At 40.9% G+C, this 20065-nt stretch overlaps 1 protein-coding gene and 1 pseudogene across 1 annotated transcript; both read right to left on the bottom strand.

Moving 5' to 3' along the window:
- AADACL2 (arylacetamide deacetylase like 2) lies at positions 1–20028 on the bottom strand. Its single transcript, XM_056114244.1, has 5 exons — positions 19891–20028; positions 14247–14469; positions 9866–9935; positions 5525–5696; positions 1–603 (listed from the first exon to the last, which is right to left on the bottom strand). The coding sequence occupies exons 1-5, from the start codon at positions 20026–20028 to the stop codon at positions 1–3; spliced, it is 1206 nt and encodes a 401-aa protein (XP_055970219.1).
- On the bottom strand, positions 7283–7996 carry LOC130023673 (alpha-parvin-like; annotated as a pseudogene).
- Positions 20029–20065: the final 37 nt, after the last annotated feature.

Here is a 20065-nt window from a genome sequence, read left to right as displayed (position 1 = left end):
TTATAAATTCTTGTCTAGCCAACTAATATACAAATCCCTTATCCTGAGACCTAGCTTTAGGGAGATTGGAAATGCCATGAAAGATAAAGCTCCATGTAACCCATCTTCAATATGATCATTAGTCACATGAACACCGACTTTCTGGAGTCTTGAGACATACATGAGTCCATCATCCCTGATGATATCATATTGGCAGGTAAGGATGTAAGTGGCGGGCAAATTCTTCAATTGTGTATCATTGGCCAACAAAGGTGATGTTCTGATGTCTGTAAGTGCTGGCAGTGAGATTCTTGATTTCCCCAGAATTGGTTCAGTATAGACAAAGCCCTTTCGATACTTCTCAGGCAGGAGAATACTCCAGTTTGCAAACTGGAACAGGTATCTGGATTCCAGAGGCATGTGGTGGTTTTTTTTAATTGCCCAAAAAAGTGCTTCATCTTTGCCTAAATATAATGTAAGAAATTTTATGACTAGGTCTTTTGTCAAAAAAATACCATGCTCATTTTCTTGATGAGATGGGAAAAAAGAATCTATTATCTGTAAGTGAGGATAAAGTAAAGCCTGTGCCTTGATTTTATGTTTTATTTGAAGATCATTCTGTACCTGAAAGAAAAAAAAAACAGACTGTATCCTATGAGCTATGAGGCAGAGATCCTCAGAACACCATAGAAAAGTTGATTTTAATGTAAGCAATCTTGAGATAAACCTATGTAAACACAAGTGCCCTTGCAACCATTTTTACATATTTACAACGTCAGTACTTCATTTCATAAGTAATGTTTTAACAGTTTTGATTGTGTGTGAGAAACAGTATGGGATACTGGGAATCGAACCCAGGTCGGCCTCATGCAAGGCCTTGCACGCAGCCAACATGGCCGACCCGAGCAAGCTACCGAGAGTATCTCGCCCGCACGGCAAAGCCTGGCAAGCTACCCATGACGTATTTGATATGCCAAACACAGTAACAACCAAGTCTCAAGATGGAGACGTTACTGGGCCCACTCGAGCAAATCGATGAACAATGGGAGGACCGTGACCGTGAGAAACAGTAAAGGGTATGACCGGTGTGAATTGATAATAAACCCTGGATACAGAGTGCAGAACTGAGAATATCAGTTTGATGATGGGGGGAATGGGGGGAATGAGGTGGATGGAGAGTAGTAACACAAGGGGATTGGCGGAGGGCCTTGGGCATTTTGGTGATGGTGAGGTAGATAACTATGGTACCGTAAATACAGTATGGGTATTTACCCATACCGTAAATATCAACACTTAAAAACATATAATATGAACTATAATAATAAATTTTAAGAAAAGACAGTGGAGGAAGGTCATTGGCACTTTGATGGTAAAACACAATAACTTTGAACAACAGAACTAAAATATTAATACTATAGTGACCATGTTGCCTAAATTATAAATTTAAAAGTATGATCATAAACAAACATAAGATAGGTTAAAAGAAGTTACCTTTTTCACTTCTATAAATGTGCTGAATTCTCATCTATACAACTTCTGAACATATATAAAAAAGTTAAATAGATATTATGCTATTATTTTATAATAAAGTAATTTGAGGGTTGGACTGATATGAAATTTTAATTCAATCCAATAAAAAATATTTATTGCCCCAATGTTATTAAAAATTGCATCAGCTTGGATTTGTTACATTCCTATTTATTTGTTATTGTTCTGTTGGAAAGCTATGCAAGCAGGCATTATGGGTGTGGATTTTTTGTCACACCCCTTCAAAACCAGATTTAGATAAATATCAAGACAATATTGCTGTAAGACTCAGCATAGACGTTGGCATAGTATTTCCCAAGTGGGGAAAGTCTCCTCTTGTCATTTCCTTTCACAGTTCCCACTCAATTCCAACCAGACTGTCCGAAGAAGTGACAACTTTCAGAGACACAAAGATTTGGCCTGGGTAGGAAAAAACCTCAGAGATCAACAACTTGAACGATTTATAAACTTAATTCTGGCAATAAAATTTCATTTTTACTAGGGGGTATGGTGCCGCCAGCAGGTCAATCTGTACCTGTGAGGTGAGTGCATCAGCAGCCTGATGGCGCCTTCAGACTTCCAGATACCCCAAAATTGCTGCTGTGCCTTTGGCCAGACCCCAAAAACTTGGGACAAAGTTTACCAAGAAAGTCAACGGTCAAAAGTTAGGTATTGGGAAACACACCCACAAATCACCTCCGGCTCAGCTATATTATTGGAGGCAAGGCCTCTTTGATTCCTGATTGAACTGCTTAATGGCCATGATCCCAGAGACTCAGAAATGAATCTCGGAACCCAGCGGCTTTAGGTAGAAATGCGTACGGTCCCTGCAGTAGGCTACTGGTGCTGGGCCAACCCAGGTGGGAATAGGTTTCATGCCTTGGCCTGTTCCCCCTGGCGGCCCAGTGGCTGCCATCCTTCAGAAGCCACTGGATAGTCACATTTGGGCCCCCAGTGACGAGACACACAAGGCCTCATGGGATGGGGGGGTGGAGCCGGGCTTGTTCTCCCCACCTCAACGAGACCCCAAGTCATCGCCCACAAACAGCCTCTCTGGCTCCTGATCAAGTTGCTTAATGACCATGATCCCAGAGACTCAGAAACAAATCTCAAAACCCAGTGGCTTTTGGCAGAAATGCGTCCGGATCCCACAGTACGTTACTGTCGCCTGGCCACCCCAGGGAGGAAAGGGTGTTGTCCCTCTGCCTGCTCCCTCTTGGCAGCTTGGTGGCCATCATCCTCCAGAGGCCATTGGACAGTCAGGCTTAGGCCCGCAGTGATGATACTTGTTGGGCCTCACGGGATGGGGTGGAGCCGGGCCTGTCCTCCCCACGCCAACGAGACCCCAAGTCATTGCCCACGAATGGCCTCTCTGGCTCCTCATCAAGCTGCTCAATGGCCATGATTCCAGAGGCTCAGGAGCAGATCTCAAAACCCAGTGGCTTTTGGCAGAAGTCCCTCCAGATTTAAGTATTAAAATTTAGGAATTTCAAAATCCCGCGGCCACTACTGCAACCACGCGACATCATATGTTATTCATAACCAGCAATAGAAAACAAATTGTCTACTGTTGTCTTTTCAGCAGATCTGAGTGTTGGGGTAAAATAAAAAAAAATAATGGTGGGTCTGGTGTCAAAATATTGAATGTAATCAAAGTAGAGAGAGAGTAATGTGGAAATCATCTGCCCCACAGGTAGGGGGAGGGTTGGGGATGGGGGTATACTGGGGTTTTTGGTGGTGGAGAATGGGCACTGGTGAAGGTACGGGTGTTTCATTGTATGACCGAGACTTAGACCCAAAAGCTTTGTAACTGCTCTCATGGTGATTCAATAAATAAAATTATAAAAAATGGAAAAAAAAGTAAGGTGGAGTTCATGCACAATTCAATCAGCTAATCAGTGGCTGAATTAACAGCAGTACTCCTACAAAAAAAATTTCATTTTTACTATAGGAATATGTGTATAGAACTCAAAATTTGAAAGTAACTAAAATGACTTGCAGTCAAAGGATAAATCTTGTTCTCTCTTCTATTCTGGCTGCAGAGTAGGGGTGTGTGTGTGTGTGTGTGTGTGTGTGTGTGTGTGTGTGTGTGTGTGCTTTAGAGATTACTATAGACTTGCACATATATGTGTTTTTGTATGTTTATACATATACGCTGTATTGGCATGATTCTCAAATAATTTAATGGTATCAGTATAACCTATATTAAAACCTGACAAAGGAAAATAAAGAAGGAATAAATTCCCCAAGACTTTAATTTTGCAAATGAAAATCAGAAATATATAAAAAAATTAAAATTTATCATGAGTAAGTGAGGGCCATGCCTGAAACACAATCATAATTTAACATCAGAAAGACTATGACTTACCACATTGCAGATTATTTGAGAAAAAACACTTGGCCATCTCATTAAATGCATTAAAAATATTTGGCAAATTCAATACTCATTTATGCTAACACAATCAACACATTAGAAATAGAAGACGCTTAGGGTTGAAGAGATAGTACAGTGGGTAAGGCGCTTGCCTTGCGTGTGGCAGATCCAGATTCAATTTCTGTCATCCCATATGATACCCTGAGTCCCACCATGAGGGATTTCTGAGTGTAGAGTCAGGAGTAACCCCTGAGCATTGCCTGGTGTTGCTCAAAAACAAAACAAAACAAATAGAGATAGTTTCCTCAAATGATAGAATGGAATTGAAAGAACCCTTTAGCTAATGTAAAAATTATTAGTGAAATGTTGAGTAATTTCCTTCTGTTCCTGAGCAAGACAGTTATCATCAATATTATATAGCATTCTTTAGTCAGATCACAAATTTTTAAAAGCATAAAGAATGGAGAAGAATGATTAAATTTGCTTCCAGTTCCAAAAGATAGAATTGTGTAGGAAATTCTAGAAAATTAAGAGAAAATGTACTAGAAAAATGTGGGAGTTTGGGGGCTACACCGGCAGTGCCCTAGACCGACTCCTGAATTTGTGCTCAGGGGACACTCCTGACCATCCTCGGGGACCATATGTGGTACCTGAGTTCAGACTAAGGTTGGTCCAACACAAGACAAATACACTATCCCTTGCACTATTTCTTTGGCCCCTGTACTAGAATTTTTAAGAAAAACTTTCAGCATACATTTGTGAAAGGCATGAAAACCACTTGCATTCCCATAAATTGTCAATGAGCATTTGGAATACCTCATTCTAAATGAAATATATCCAACAGAATTCAGAATGCAATCTGAGAAAATATTTGCAAGACTTCTACAATGGAAAGAGCAGAATTTTGTTGAGGAAACCAAAGAGAAACTTACTAAAATGTGTGCTACGTAAGGGTAATAATCCGAAGTCTTAGGGTTATTAAGATGTCAATGTTCCCAAATCTGCAATCTTAATTTAATTTAAAACAATTTCCATTTAATTGTCATTTAATTGTTACATAGTTTGTTACATAATTTAATAACAATCAAATTACAATTAACCTTGCTATTATTTATGAAATTAACATATCAAATGTTTGAGTGGAAAAATATATGGTAGATTTAATGGAGATAAACTGAAGGAAATAAATCTGATTAGTTTTGCATTGACACACTGTCACTGTGTCACTGTATCACTGCCATCCCGTTGTTCATCGATTTACTTGAGCGGGCGCCAGTAACGTCTCCATTCTTCCCAGCTCTGAGATTTTAGCAGCCTCTCCTTACTCATCTTTTCCAATGCTGCCATATTGGAGGCTCTTTCAGGGTCAGGGGAATGAGGCCCATTATTGTTACTGTTTTTGGCATATCGAATACATTACAGGTGGCTTGCCAAGCTCTGCCGTTCATACATTAAGAACATTAAGAACAGATACATTAATGAAGCAGAAGAGGAATTCAGAGCTGGTCATATTAAGAAAATTGATTGTAGACACAAGTATCCCAGTGATCCAATGAGAAAGGATGATCTTGTCAACAATGGTGCAGCAAAAATTCAAAAACAAGTCCCTTCCCTTCCTCCTGAACAAAGACAAATGTGACCTACCTGTTGCGTCACAGCTGCTGCTAACGCACCTCCTGCACTGTCTCCAGAAATACAGATCCGGGTGGGGTCCACTTCATACTTCATAAGAACTTCATCTTGAAGAAAATACTTGACTGCGGCAAAGCTGTCTTCAAACTGAGCAGGAAACACGTGTTGAGGAGCTAGTCTGTAGCTTAAATTAAAATAAAAGTTAAAACATTTTGGAGTTGGAGCGATAGCTCAATAGGCCACAGCACATGTCAGCATTTAGGAAGCCGAAAAAAGAACATTTTATTTAAATAATTTATAAGAAACCACCTTTCTATCATGTAGCCTTCAGTTTTCAAATAGATGTAATTGGACAGCTTCATTTTTGGATTATAGCAATCAACCTGAATTTTCTAATGTCCCATAGAAACAAGAAATTGAAGTTTGTGTCAACTTTGTGTAAAGATTGTGTCGTATGTAACAGGAGGTGCCACAGGTAAAGAGCAAGACAAAGAGCTGAGGATGCTTGAGATGGAAAGTTCCATCTTAACTCGCATATGCTTTGGATTGGAGATGCCCCAGCTTGCTTCGTATTCTCAGATAACTGGAAATCCAATAATTTCTTTTAGATTAATATATTTTTTTCATTTCTTCTGGTTTGTAGCCGCACTCAACTGTGTTCAGGGCTTATATTTACTGTCTCAGGGAACAGTCTTGAGAGAGCACAGGGGACCATATTTGGTCCCAAGGACTGAACCCGGCTTGGCTGCCTTCATGGAAACACCTACCCACTCTCCTATCTCTCCAGAACGATCCAGTCATTTTTGTAGAGCATTTTTAAAAAGCAGCACAGATATCTGAAGCCAACAAATCTGGTAGTATATTTAAGCAAATGTCCTTTATTTTCAAGGTCATTTAGATAAAACATTTTATGGTCTGGCAATGCACATTCACTCATAACTTGCCATAGACAAAGCACAGAAGTTTATACTAGGTAAAAGTTTGAAAATAAATAACATTTATACCTGCTGGGAACTCACTTATTTCTGTTCAATTTTATTTGTAAGATAAGCTACCACAGAATTCTTTGAATAAAAAATATATATCTGCTTCCCCTTATATAAGTATCAATAAAAATAGGAGATACCACCACTAATCTGTTCTTAGGGACAAACTTTCTTTACTTAGATACTGAATTGTATAGGTATGTGTACTTCACATTAAATAATAAGATGATCTTTAGCATTTTATCATAAGTTGTACTTAGAAAACCCTAAAGTACAATTTAAGTAAGAAAGTTGTCATTATTTTAAATGTAGCAGATGTAGACAGTTTTTAGTAAATATCAATGGTAATAAGAATTTGACAGAATTTACAAGAGTGACAAACATATCACTATGTGGGATTGGGAAATAGCCTAATGGTTAGGGCATGTGCTAGACCCAGGTTCCATCCCCCCCAAACCACAATCTCTCCTGAGTAATGCCAGGTACGACCCTGGAAATCCCCCAGGTATCAGCAGTATGCCCCTAGTCATTGCTGGAGCTAAAGGAGCCAGCCAGCACCACACCCTCTGGGTCTAGCAGAATTACCAGAATTCCTGATCTGGCTGGCCAAGTATCACCAGAGTGAACCCCAAGCAATCTGAACACTGCTGCTTATAAATTTCTCCAAGTAAATGATACACAAAGAGATAAATAATATACCACAACTTGAATGTAATAAATTATGGATAACTTTATGAAAAATAAATAATATACCACAATTCTAACATATTTTCAGTGATAAATTTTAGATTTCTTCTTGGATTTGCTGAGACTGGGGGATTCCTTCTCATTTCTGGATGGAAATGAGAACCACCACCTGGATGGAAACATGATCTGGGAGTCAAATTGATGACCAGAAATACTGGGACAGAGCAACCAGCAGGTGCAAAATGTCTACCAGGCTTTTGGCATGAACAGAGTCCACATTCCACTTGGTTTTCCTGGGAGGGAGTTTCAGGGTTTCATTGATCTTTTCGAGGACAGTTTGCAGCTTTTGCTTCTGAGCAATCTTAGACTGGGTGAGCTCAGCATCATTCAGCTTTTCACTTTACAGTTTCTCAAAAAGTTTCTGTAGCACTTGTCCATCATATAAATCTTTATACAGGTCTTTCACAATGATTCTCTCTCCCACCAAGACGTCATTAATCCAGTCAGTTATTACCTTCATCAGTTCTTGAAGTTTGGGGTCGCTGTGTGAGTTTGGCTCCACCATGGTGCGAACTTCATTCTCCTCCAGCATGGTGTCCTCGGGGTCCAGCTCAAAGGGGATGGGGCTGAGGGGCAGGTTGATGGCGTTCATACCCTCCTCCTGGAGCTCCAAGACCTCCTTGGTTTTCTGACTCTGTGCCAGCGTCCCTCTGAGTTTCCCCAAGAAGGAGTCATCTTTCTTGCGGGATGGGGGCGACTTGGGCATGGGGGACTGGGGCACCGATGGAGACTTCTGTGGGGAGGTGGTCATGGCGCTGCCAGGAGCCGCCAGTCAGACACCGAGTGCAGCTGCATAGGCCCAGCTGTACTGAGGCTGCGGCTGTGGCCTGAGCTCCGCCACGGGCTGAAAGCCACGTTTCCCGGCACTTTGGCACACGATGAGGAGTTGGCTAGATTTGTAAAGACTGGAATGGGAAGGAATGAGAGTGAAGATAGATGGTCGGCAACTACACCATCTCCACTTCCCTCATGACATTGTTCTAATAACACCAAACATCAGCCAAGCAGCACAAACACTGGCCGACTTTGAACATGAGTGTGGAAAAGTCGGACTACAGCTGAATCTTATGAAGACAATGTTTATGAGAAAAGGTCTCGTTCCTGACATTCCATTTGCTCTCAATGGAATGAACATCTCCGAATGCAACAGTTATGTGTACCTAGGTCAAGAAGTCAATATGACAAATGACCTGGCACCTGAGTTGTGCAGGAGGAAGAGAGCAGCTTGGAACGCTTTCAAGAGCGTCAAAGAAATACTTTCTGCATTAACATACGCCTCAGAGACCTGGGCCCTACAAAAACAGGATGAGAACGCTATTCAGGTCTCCCAAAGAGGAATCAAAAGAAATCGAAAGGACTATGCTTGGAGTATCACGCTTCACTCAAATAAGAGAATGAACCTGGAGTTCCAACCTCCATCAACAATCAAGAATCAGGGACGCTGTCTCGTTTGCCAAGGCATTGAAAATCAGATGGGCTGGACACGTAATGACATTTGGAGACGAACACTGGACTAGAGCTATTACCAACTGGATTCTATGGAACGTCAAAAGATCACGTGGCCACCCACCTACGAGATGGTCGGACTTCTTCGTCAAGACCCTGAACAATCAGTTTGAGGCTCTTTGTGTTCCTAGAATAAGCAGACGCCATTGGGCTACACTAGCACGCGGCAGGGATGAATGGAGATGTTACTGGTTCCTGCTCGAGCGAATTGATGAGTAACAGGATATCAAGTGATCAAGTGAAATTTTAGATTACTTCAAGAACTTTGATATTTATAAAAGGGAAAATACCATAAAATTATAAACTCAAATTTTATAAAGTAGGATTTCTTGGTGGTACTGTAAATATCCATAGTGTCAACAATGGAATCACTCATCAATCATGAAATTCTCACTTGGTTTTTCACTCTCAGCTTCCACAGTTTCCTAGCTAATAGCAAACAAAACCGTGTCAGGATTTGAGAGATTCTAAAGGCCTGGAATGGATGCTTGAGGCACACATGGTCCCCCAGAAATGCCCCCCAAACCAAAATCGACTAACATCCAAAAAACGAAAAACATGCCTCCATGTCCTCTGAGAACTGTTGGATTTAAGTCTGTTTTTGTCAATATGTGTCAGGGGAAAACTGAAAAAAAAAAAAAATTTCCCCCGGAGTAGGTCAGCTTCAGAAATGCAGACCAAAGCAATGTGAATAAACAACACTGAACTATTCTGTGGTCTGTTCTAGCAAAATCCAAATTGAAGATCATTTAATTCCACTGAAAGTGGCTACAAATTCTCAACTGATCCCAACACTTAGCTCCAACATTACTTCAAGCAATAATCTAAGGCACTTAATTACAGCCCAAATGTGTGATGGTTTCTCACTTTCCTCCTGCGTGACCTGTCACCCAGCTCACACAAGCCTGGTAGTACCTGGGCTGTAGATGTCTAATGACACCCAGCTGTTGCTCAGAGCACCACCATAACCAGGAGAATACGGAGGAGCAGTCTCTTGAAAGGTGACTGACACAATGCATTGCTTTCAGACTTTACTGGAAATGCAGCTGGTTTGATCGGGAACCCACACCTCTACTTCAAGGTAAGTCACTGTAGCAGAAAACCAGAAACTTACTCCACTGCCAGAACCACGGCTTCAAGTGTGCTCGATGTCCATCTGTTCAGTAAGTCAAATCCCGTCTGCTCTGAAAGGAAGAAATACACTCTAGTGAAATCCTTGCTGTTAAGGAGTCACAGAGACACACAGCCACTGAGCTGGAAAACCATCACAGGCTGAGCATCACATGGCACCTTCCTTCCCACTGTTTCTCTGAGTGGACCTGTAGACTCTCCCAGATGCTTAGCTGGTTGGGGTGAGGGAGGGGAGCGAGGCTCAGCCTATCAGAACCTCCTCTTCCAATGTGACCACCTTCTTGGCCTGCTGATAACAGGGTGACTGTACTTCCCCTCTGCTCCTCACAGCGAGCTTCCTAGGGAGAAGCCTGGGCTTGGCCAGAAGAAGCCCAGTAGCTCACCTCTATGTCTGCTCTGTTGAGCCTATGAAACCTCCCCAGGGCATGGGGGAGAGACACACAACTTTCAGAGACAGTGCTCTTATGATAGCTGGTGACACACCCTGAGTGGCCAAGGGTGGGAACGAGGGATGCTGTTCACTGACAGCTCCCAGACGCAGGTGCCTCAGCCACATGGAGACCAAGGCGAGAGACAGCACCAGCATCTGGTGGCTAGAGGAGGAGGACCAGCAGGGGCCTGAGGGTGCAGGTCATGCAGACCCTCAGGCCCAGCTCTGCCCAACTTTGCCCAGTCTCTCAGCAGCCTCTGTGCAGGCAGCGCACGTAGAGCCTGAGTCTCGACAGGACACAATGGTATTCTCGTTCCTTGTCACATGGTGTGGCTAGAATTCACTTCTTGAGCTTTTTCTAATTGCTGGGGAAGAAAACCCATCCTTAATAGCATTTCCTGAAGGGCTCCCGAAGACATGCTTTCCTGAACATTGAACTTCACCTTTGGGTTCCATCCTCACTGTCACCACATCATCTTGCCTCCAACAGGATCACTTTGGTTGCTCATGTGTGTTCATGTGTGAGTTCACAAAGTATGTGTGGATGCTGCGACAATGTGTGGGTTCGGTGGCCCAGAGCCACCTCCCATCCTTCCCAGGCCTCCCCAGCAGAGAGACAAAGGGGGACCACAGCCTGATGGTGAAAATGGCCCCTTTAATGCAGAACTGCTAGCATACTCATAGAACATCTGAAATGGGGTTGAGGTAAGGACATAGGTGTGATTGATCATTTACATAGGTAAGACATCTGGAAATTTACATAGATCATTTATGTAGATAAACCATAAGAAATTCTCTTTTTGAGGAGATTAATGGAAAGAGACACTGTCTTTCAGGGACATCTATATTGCTTTTAATCTTTCCCTCTAGTTGTATACGTATCAATACTTGCAGTTGTTTGGATAAACACAGTAAGAGACAAAGACTCCAACACTTAGTTCTCTGGGCTTTAAGAGCAAGCAAGACTTTTTATCTCAGACTAAGTCTCCTCAGGCCAGTTCAGCTTCTCCTTCCCCATGGGAGTCCTGTCTCTTAAATTATAGCAGCTTGCATCAAGACCATGCATTTATGCTTTCTAGATTGTCCCATTTTGATGCTGGGGTAACTTTGCCAGTCACCCCAGGTCCATCCAGTCCCACAGTGGGACCTCCATTTTGGGGTGTTAGGAATTACAGCAACTGAAGCCTGAGTCAAGTAATTAGGACCAATGCCCAGGAGTAGATATATATTTCAGAGCCAATCAACTCCCAAATATTAGAGCATAGCATTAACGGTCTTTCTGTGTTTAATCAAAGAACATTGCTCGATAGTAAAATATAAAAAGACTATAGGGGAATAAAAAAATCATGTACAAATACACAGAACTTCAAATACAAAGCATCACAAATACAAAGTCAAGAATTATCAGAAAGTTTAGGCTTATAAGTAATGAAGACTGATTTGGGAAACTGTGACAATGAGAGGCAAAATACAAAGGAACAGTTAAAGGTAAACTTTAAATTAGAGTTGCTAACAAGGGCATGGTAAGCTTCTCTGGGAGGAGGAAAAGGGGCAATTCATTGATGAACCTAAAACACTAAGGATTAATATCCAACAGCATGCACTTATGCATGTGCACACCTATGTACATATAAATGTATAGACATTTGCAACTCACTAATTTTCCATGCTCATTTTCTCTTTGACTAATTTCCATGGTGTATATTTGATTAAGTGTTGCTCTGTTGCACACAGAATTATGAAATTCTCAAGCCATATAGAACCAAATGTGGCTTAGAGAATGATAGGTGAAAAATTCGCTTGTTGCCTGTTTATCTTTTCATTCATTATCTTTTCATTCATTCATTCATTCTGTCTTTTCTTTTATCCATTTGTGATACATCCTATATATCACATAGAATTTTGTATCACATAGGATTTGGAAAACCTAGGGTTTTCAAAAACTTGATAAAAGTGAATTTGTTCATTTCTTTTAGACTTTTGTTGCTTTGGGGTTTTTTTTTCAGCTCTAGGGACCATAGAGGTGTCAGAGATTGAACCTGGGTAGATTGCAGGCAAGGCAGACCCTCTACCTGCTGTACTATCACTACAGCCCTATTTTTTTTTTTTTACTTTTTGGGTCACACCTGGCGATTCATAGGGGTTACTCCTGGCTCTTCACTCAGGAATTACTACTGGTGGTGCTCAGGGGACCATATGGGATGCTGGAAATCGAACCTGGGTTGGCCACGTGCAAGGCAAATGCCCTACCCGCTATGCTATTATTCCAGCCCCACTACAGCCCTATTTTATCTTAGTTTTAAATATACTATAAGTACCTCTTAGAATCATTACTAGAGATATGTAGGAGATGAGTCAACTGATCAAACTTATTCTATTGTTCTATTTTGTATTTCCCTCAAAAATCAAGATTTGGGACCATTACAGCTCTAGGCCTCTCATCATTACTGTTTCCAGTGTCTGCAAACTTGTTTTTAGAGCAATCAACAACAAGTGCCTCTAAGTTCCATCTCAAATAGCTCTACCAGTTCAATGTTTCGTTTCTGCTCCTGAACATGTGCTGATGCTAAAGAAAGTTCTTATTGAATCATTAATATCCTGCATTTACTTGATACCGGCTCGTTCAACAGAAAAGCTGAGAAGAAAACACCAAAACAAAAATGAAGGGCATAATCCATATATGCCAAGTACTTTCATGTCTAACCCTCTATTAGTTTATTATTGGATATTAACCAAAAATGTTTTAGGCTTCATCAGTGAATTGCCTCTTTTCCTTCCTGCAGAGATGCTTACAGTGCTCTTAGGAGCACTGCTAATCCCCCAAGTTTATCTTTAACGTTTCCTTTGTGCTTTACCTCTTCTTCTGTTAGCTACTAAATTCTCCAAGTCAGGCTTCATTACTTATAAAGTCAAACCTTCTGATGACTCTGGACTTTGTAGTGAATTGCTTGATTTTCTCTTCCCCTATAACCTTTTCATATTTTACTTTTGAGCAATGTTCTTTGCTTAAACACAGAAAGATATTTAATGATATGCTCCTAATGTTTGGGAGTTAATTCATTCTGTAATATATTTACTCCTGGGCAATTGTCATAATTAGTCGACTCGGACTTCAATCACTGTAGTTCCTAACACCCCCCCCCCCCAAAGCTGGGTCCCACCAAGAGATCTCTGAATGGACCCGGGATAAGCAGCAAAGCTACCCCAACATCGAAATGGGACAGTGAGGAAAGCATAAAGCACAATCTTGATACATGCCATGATGACCTAAAGACAGGACCTCTTGGAGTAGGAAAAGCTAAACCATTGTCTGAGAACTGAGTCTGGGATTTATGGTACAAGCCCAGCCAGCTCTTGCTCCTCAGATCCCAGAGAATTAACTTTTGGAATCTATATTTCTTACTGTGTTTACCCAAATAACTCCAAATATTAATAAGAAATAAGCTTAATCGTTTAATATATACCAGCAGAAAGAGAAAGAGAAAAGTAGTATAGATGCTTGTTGCCCGGGACGAATTTCTCAGTATATATAAGATCTGGGAGACAGAGTGTTTCCTTGAGCTAATTCCCCAAAGAGAATTGCCTCCTTTGAAATGCTTTACATTGTAAATGATCAATTACGCCTGTGTGCTGTCCTATACCTCAACCCCCACCCCCCACCGAGATGTCCTATAAGTATGCTATTCAGTTTTGAATTAAATGGGCCATTTTGACGATCTGTACCCCCGCCCCCCAACTCTTTATACAGCTCCTGGAGAGATGACTCTCAGCCACCGAACCCACTGTACACCGGAATTCACAGTATATAATATCTATAGTCATATCTCATGTGAGTATGTAAACCTACATGTAAATACATCAGTGTGCATAGTCACATAAAATCATTCTTATATAAAAAAAATACAATGGCATTTTCTCTACGTGATAAACTTACTGAAACTTCCTAAACAATAAGAACCACCATGAAAATAAATTACAGCCCTTCTTGGGATTTCTGGTTTTCTCTTCGGCAAATATAGACGTACTGGAATGCCAACGAACGTCAAATCGGAAACTGTGACGTTCTCATCTGAAAATGGCTGAGTATAGTCTAGCCTCAACAGAATGGATAAAAAATCTTCAGATCTCATAATGCCAATATTTTCCAAACACGTAGCCTGTAAAGTAAAACAAAGACAATTTCATCTTTAAATATCCCAAATTCATATAAAGAAAATATCAAAGATAGACACAATAAACAGAATGTTTGTAACAATTGTTTCCAAATAACACTGTATAGGTCTTATTGCACAGAATCGTTGCCTTTGGTAATCTCAGCTACTCTGTATTTGACATTAAAAGCGATGTCATTCAAATGCTGCCATTTTCTGGAAGTTTTTTAATGAATATAATAATTATATCTTAATTGTAAATTATGATCTGAAAAATTCTCTGGTTTGATGATACTCTTTTATTCCTTTCTGTGCAGTCATGCTACCATCTCTCTATCTTTATTATTCTTTTTACTAGATTCAAATTTATGTCATTTTTAAACTGCACTATTAATAATTCAGACTTCCTAGTTTGCAACTCGAAGCATACTTGTGTCCTTCACACGCCCCCTCCCACATCGCCAAAATGCCATTTGATTTCATAGAAGAAAACTCTCTAATATTTCTGACTAGCTTGTCTAGAAGACGTCCATAGACAGTTTGTGCCAAAGCAAAGTCTCAAACATTACACTGTTGAAACTATGTTAAATAGCTTTGGTCACCGCAATTAACACAAGCACATGAAGATATTACCATGCCTTGGACCACTTCTACTTTTTATACATTAATGATAAGGAAGTATGCAAAAACAAGTCTCATCCAATAAATGCCAAAGTCAAATCTGTACCCATTTTGATATACTACCTTCCTATATCATCACGGATGGACCTGAAGCTAATAACTCTCTTTACTAACTTTCTTATCCACACAACTGAAAATAACAAGACTGCAGAGAGTACAGTAAGTAAGACACTGCCTTACATGTGATAGACCCAAATTTTATTGTAACCACCAAATATGGTTCCCTGAACACACAGGAGTGATCACTGAGCACAAAGCCAGGAGTGAGCCCCAAGCACAGGTGCCCCTACAGGTGCCCCTATATCAAAACAATAATAATAAAATCTCTTTTTTTTTTTCTTTGCTGTTTGAGTCACACCTGGCGATGCTCAGGGGTTACTCCTGGCCCTGCAATCAGGAATTACTCCTGGCGATGCTCAGGGGTCCATATGGGATGCAGGGAATTGAACCCGGGTTGGCTCAATTCCCAGCGTGCAAGGCAAACACCCTACTGGCTGAACTATTGCTCCAACCCAATGGTGTGTTTTTAAATGAATTGGGGCTTTTAATACACACAGAAAAGTTCCTGGAACATGTAAGTAAACAATAACATGAATTGTTATTCAAATATTCCTCAATGGTCAGAGTGCTGGAGTATTTTTTGTGCCAATTGGATATCATCAAATAGAATATTCCCTAATGTTTCTGATAAATGGGTAAATTAAGTTAATGTTCCTCTTGGTGAATTGACTGTTAAAAATTATATTTCTGAGCGACATGAAGAAAACAATCCTGATCACAATTGTGCCTCAGAAAATAAAGTACCTAGAAATCAGCTTAACTAAGGAAGTAAAGGACCTGTACAAAGAAAACTACAAAACTCCACTTCAGGAAATAAAAGAGGACATGAAAAAATAGAAAGATATCCCCTGCTCACGGGTCAGGAGAGTTAACATTGTCAAAATGGCAATACTTCCCAAAGCATTGTACAAATTCAATGCAATCCCTTTAAGGATACCCATGACATTCTTCAAAGAAATGGAGCAAAGACTCCTGAAATTCATATGGAACAATAAGCCCCCACGAATAGCTGAAGCAATTCTTGGGGAAAAGAAAATGGGAGGAATCAACCTCCCTAACTTCAAACTCTTCTACAAAGCAGTAATAATTAAAACAGCATGGTACTGGAACAAAGGCAGAGCTGCAGACCAATGGAACAGGGTTGAATACACTGACATCTCCCCTCTGTCATATGATCATCTAATCTTTGATAAAGGTGCAAGAAATGTGAAGTAGAGTAAGGAAAGCCTCTTTAACAAATTGTGCTGGCAAAACTGGACAGCTACATGCAAAAAAATGGGCTCAGAACTCTGCCTAACACCATGTACAAAAGTCAGATCAAAATGGATTAAAGTCCTCAACATCAGACCGGAAACCATAAGGTACATTGAAGACGAAGTTGGCAAAACCCTCCATGACATTAAAGCTAATGGTATCTTCAAAGATGTCACGCCCCTGGCGGAGCAAGTGAAAACAGAGATAGATAAATGGGACTATCTTAAACTAAGAAGCTTCTGCACCTCCAAAGAAACAGTGACCAAAATACAAAGACAGTCTACAGAATGGGAAAGGATATTCGCCGAATACACATCTGACAAGGGGTTGATATCAAGGATATATAAAGTACTGGTTGAACTCCACAAGAAGAAAACATCCAACCCCATCCAAAAATGGGGCAATCAAATGAACAGAAACTTTCTTGAAGAAGAAATCCGAATGGCAAAAAAGCACATGAGAAAATGCTCTACATCATTAATCATCAGGGAGATGCAGATCAAAACCACAATGAGATACCATCTCACACCTCAGAGACTGGCCCACATCCAAAAGAACAAAAGCAACCGATGCTGGTGCTGATGTGGCGAGAAAGGGACACTCCTTCACTGTTGGTGGCAATGCCGACTGGTTCAGCCCTTCTGGAAAACAGTATGGACGATTCTCAAAAAATTAGAAATTGAGCTCCCATTTGACCCAGCAATACCACTCCTGGGACTATATCCCAGAGAGGAAAAATGTATAGTTGAAGTGACATCTGCACTTGTTTGTTCATTGTAGCACTCTTTACAATAGGCAGAATCTGGAAAAAACCTGAGTGCCCAAGAACAGATGACTGGTTAAAGAAACTTTCGTACATCTACCCAATGGAGTACTATGGAGCTGTTAGAAAAGATGAAGTCATGAAATTTACATACAAGTGGTACTACATGGAAAGTATCATGCTAAGCGAAATGAGTCAGAAAGAGAAGGATAGACATAAAAAGATTGCATTCATCTGGGGGACATAAAGTAACAAAATAGGAGATTAATACCGAAGAATATCTGAGATCAGTACCAAGAGGATTACTCCATGGCTTAGAGGCCAGCCTGGCATTCTAGGGGAAAGGGCAGTTCAGATAGAGAAGAGAGCACCAAATAAGGGTGTGGGGAGGATCCTCCCAGGATGGGAGATGCATGTTGAAAGTAGACTATGGACCGAACAGGATTGCCACTCAATGCCTCTTTTGCAGACCACAACACCCAAAAGGAGAGAGAGAACAAAAGGGAATGCCCTGCCACAGAGGTAGGATGGGATGGGGGGATGGGGGTGGGAGGGATACTAGGATCCATGATGGTGGAAAATGGGCACTAGTGGAGGGATGGATATTTGATCATTGTATAATCGAAACCCAAGCACAAAAATTTGTAAATCTACAACTGTACCTCATGGTGTTTCACTAATAAAAATTAGTTACACCCACCAACTGCCGTGTAACCTCAACAATGGCCAGGATCCAGAGATTATCACACTCAGATGCGGCCGCGTGACATCTTATCATCTCATTCCTACTTTGGACAAACTGGCAGGCTACCCAATGTAACCTGCCCACACAGCAGAGTCTGGCAAACTCCCCGTGGCGTACCCAATATGCCAAATACCAGTAACAATGAAGGGTCTCATTCTCATAACTCTGAAAGAGCCTTGAATATGGCACTTTTAAAAAAAAATCTCAGAACTAGGACGAAGGAGATGTTACCGGGGCCTGCTCGAGGCAATCGACGAATAAAAATTAATAATAAAAAATTATATTTCTGACATATAGCCTTGCTTCTTATTTATTATATATTTTCTGTTGCTGAGAAAGGCTTATAATAGTTGGAAATGATCACTCTGGACAAGAACTGAGTGTTGAAAGTAGGTAAAGGGATAACCTTTCATTACTTGTATTAAAAATCATAATGCCTAATAAGGGGGTGACAGAAATTGAGAGAGAAAGAGAGAGAGAGAGAGAGAGAGAGAAACAAGAGAGGTGCTTCTTGTAGAGGCAGGCTATCGTGGGGGGGTAAGGCATAGGAGGTGGTGGGTGGTGGGAGAGAAACTGGGGACACTGGTTCTGGGAAATGTATACTGGTGAAGGGATGGATGATTGATTGTATGACTGAAACCTAATCATGAACAGCCTTATAATTCTCTATCTCATGGTGATCCAATTAAAATAATAAAATAAAATAGATATATTTGAGAAAATAAAAGAAAAAGTACATCCTAAGCATACTGTCAAATACATAAAATACATTAATTTCATAACGCTGGACAATGGTGTGGGCTAGAGCAATAGCACAGCAGTAGGGCGTTTGCCTTGCAAGCCGCCTGCCTGGCCGAGCCGGGTTCAATTCTTTCACCCCTCTCAGAGTGCCCGGCAAGCTACTGATAGTATCTCGCCCGCATGGCAAAGCCTGGCAAGCTACCCGTGACATATTCGATATGCCAAACACAGTAACAACAAGTCTCACAGTGGAGATGTTACTGGGCCCACTCGAGCAAATTGATGAACAATGGGAAGACAGTGCAGTGCCACAGTGCAGTGCAGTGGACAATGGTGAGGATAATTGTCACTGCGATAATAAAAGCCAAATTTTAAAATTGCATGTTCTGCTAGAGCAATTCTGATTTCTTTGTTTGTGTCTTGGGCCATACCCAGCAGTGTTTAGAGATCACTTTGTGGGGGCTTGGAAGCTTATTTTGTTTTGATTTTTGATTATCATCTCAATACCAGTCACTCTGAGCTTTAAAAGGAATGTTGGAGAGACAGCACAGAGGGTAGGGCATTTGCCTTGCACGCGGCTGACCCAGGTTCAATTCCCAGCATCCCATATGGTCCCCTGAGCACCACCAGGAGTAACTCCTGAGTGCAGATCCAAAAGTAACCCCTGTGCATCTCCAGGTGTGACCCAAAAAGCAAAAAAAAAAAAGTGCATGAGATATCAAAGACACAGTAACAGTTTCACTTGCTTGGTCAACATATTTCCTTGCATGTTGAATCCTGGAGTCAGAATCCTAGCCAGAGAGAGCCTCTCACAGAGACACTGACAGACCCCCGCATCAATACCAAACAAAAACAAGTCCCAGTAATGCATGTATCTATGTCAAGATCATAGAACTCCGCTGTCTCTGAAAATGCAGACGTAAGCAGTTATCAAATAACTCTTAGAGTCTTTCCCTCCCTCCAACAGTGTAGTTTGTATTACCCACATCACAATATATGAGGACATGACTTCTTGCCATCAAAAGTTCTATTTCATTTTTTGTACAGATGAAGCCAGTTCTTAATTTATTCTAATAAATAACCAAGAAATTATTTTAAAATAGTAGTTAGTAGAATGTTTAAATAGACTGATTTTCCGTGGGGAAAAAAAAATCTATATCCAGGAGTAAAATGTTAATCTTACCGTAAATGTACACGTTTTAATCATTGCATCCAAGATCCTTACTTTCCATCTTTCTTCAATGTTGCTTGGTATGGGTGTGTAGAAATAATAGGCAAAGAGCAGACAAAGCAACCCCAAATAGAGAGCTTTGGGTCCCATAATGTTCCTTTATCCAAGCTCTTTAAAGTGTTAAGGT

This window comes from Sorex fumeus, unplaced genomic scaffold, assembly GCF_029834395.1.
Source record: "Sorex fumeus unplaced genomic scaffold, SorFum_2.1 ptg000024l, whole genome shotgun sequence".
NCBI classification, from domain to species: domain Eukaryota; kingdom Metazoa; phylum Chordata; class Mammalia; order Eulipotyphla; family Soricidae; genus Sorex; species Sorex fumeus.
The sequence above is the reverse complement of the archived record's forward strand: the minus strand, read 5'-3'. Positions and strand labels throughout refer to the sequence as shown.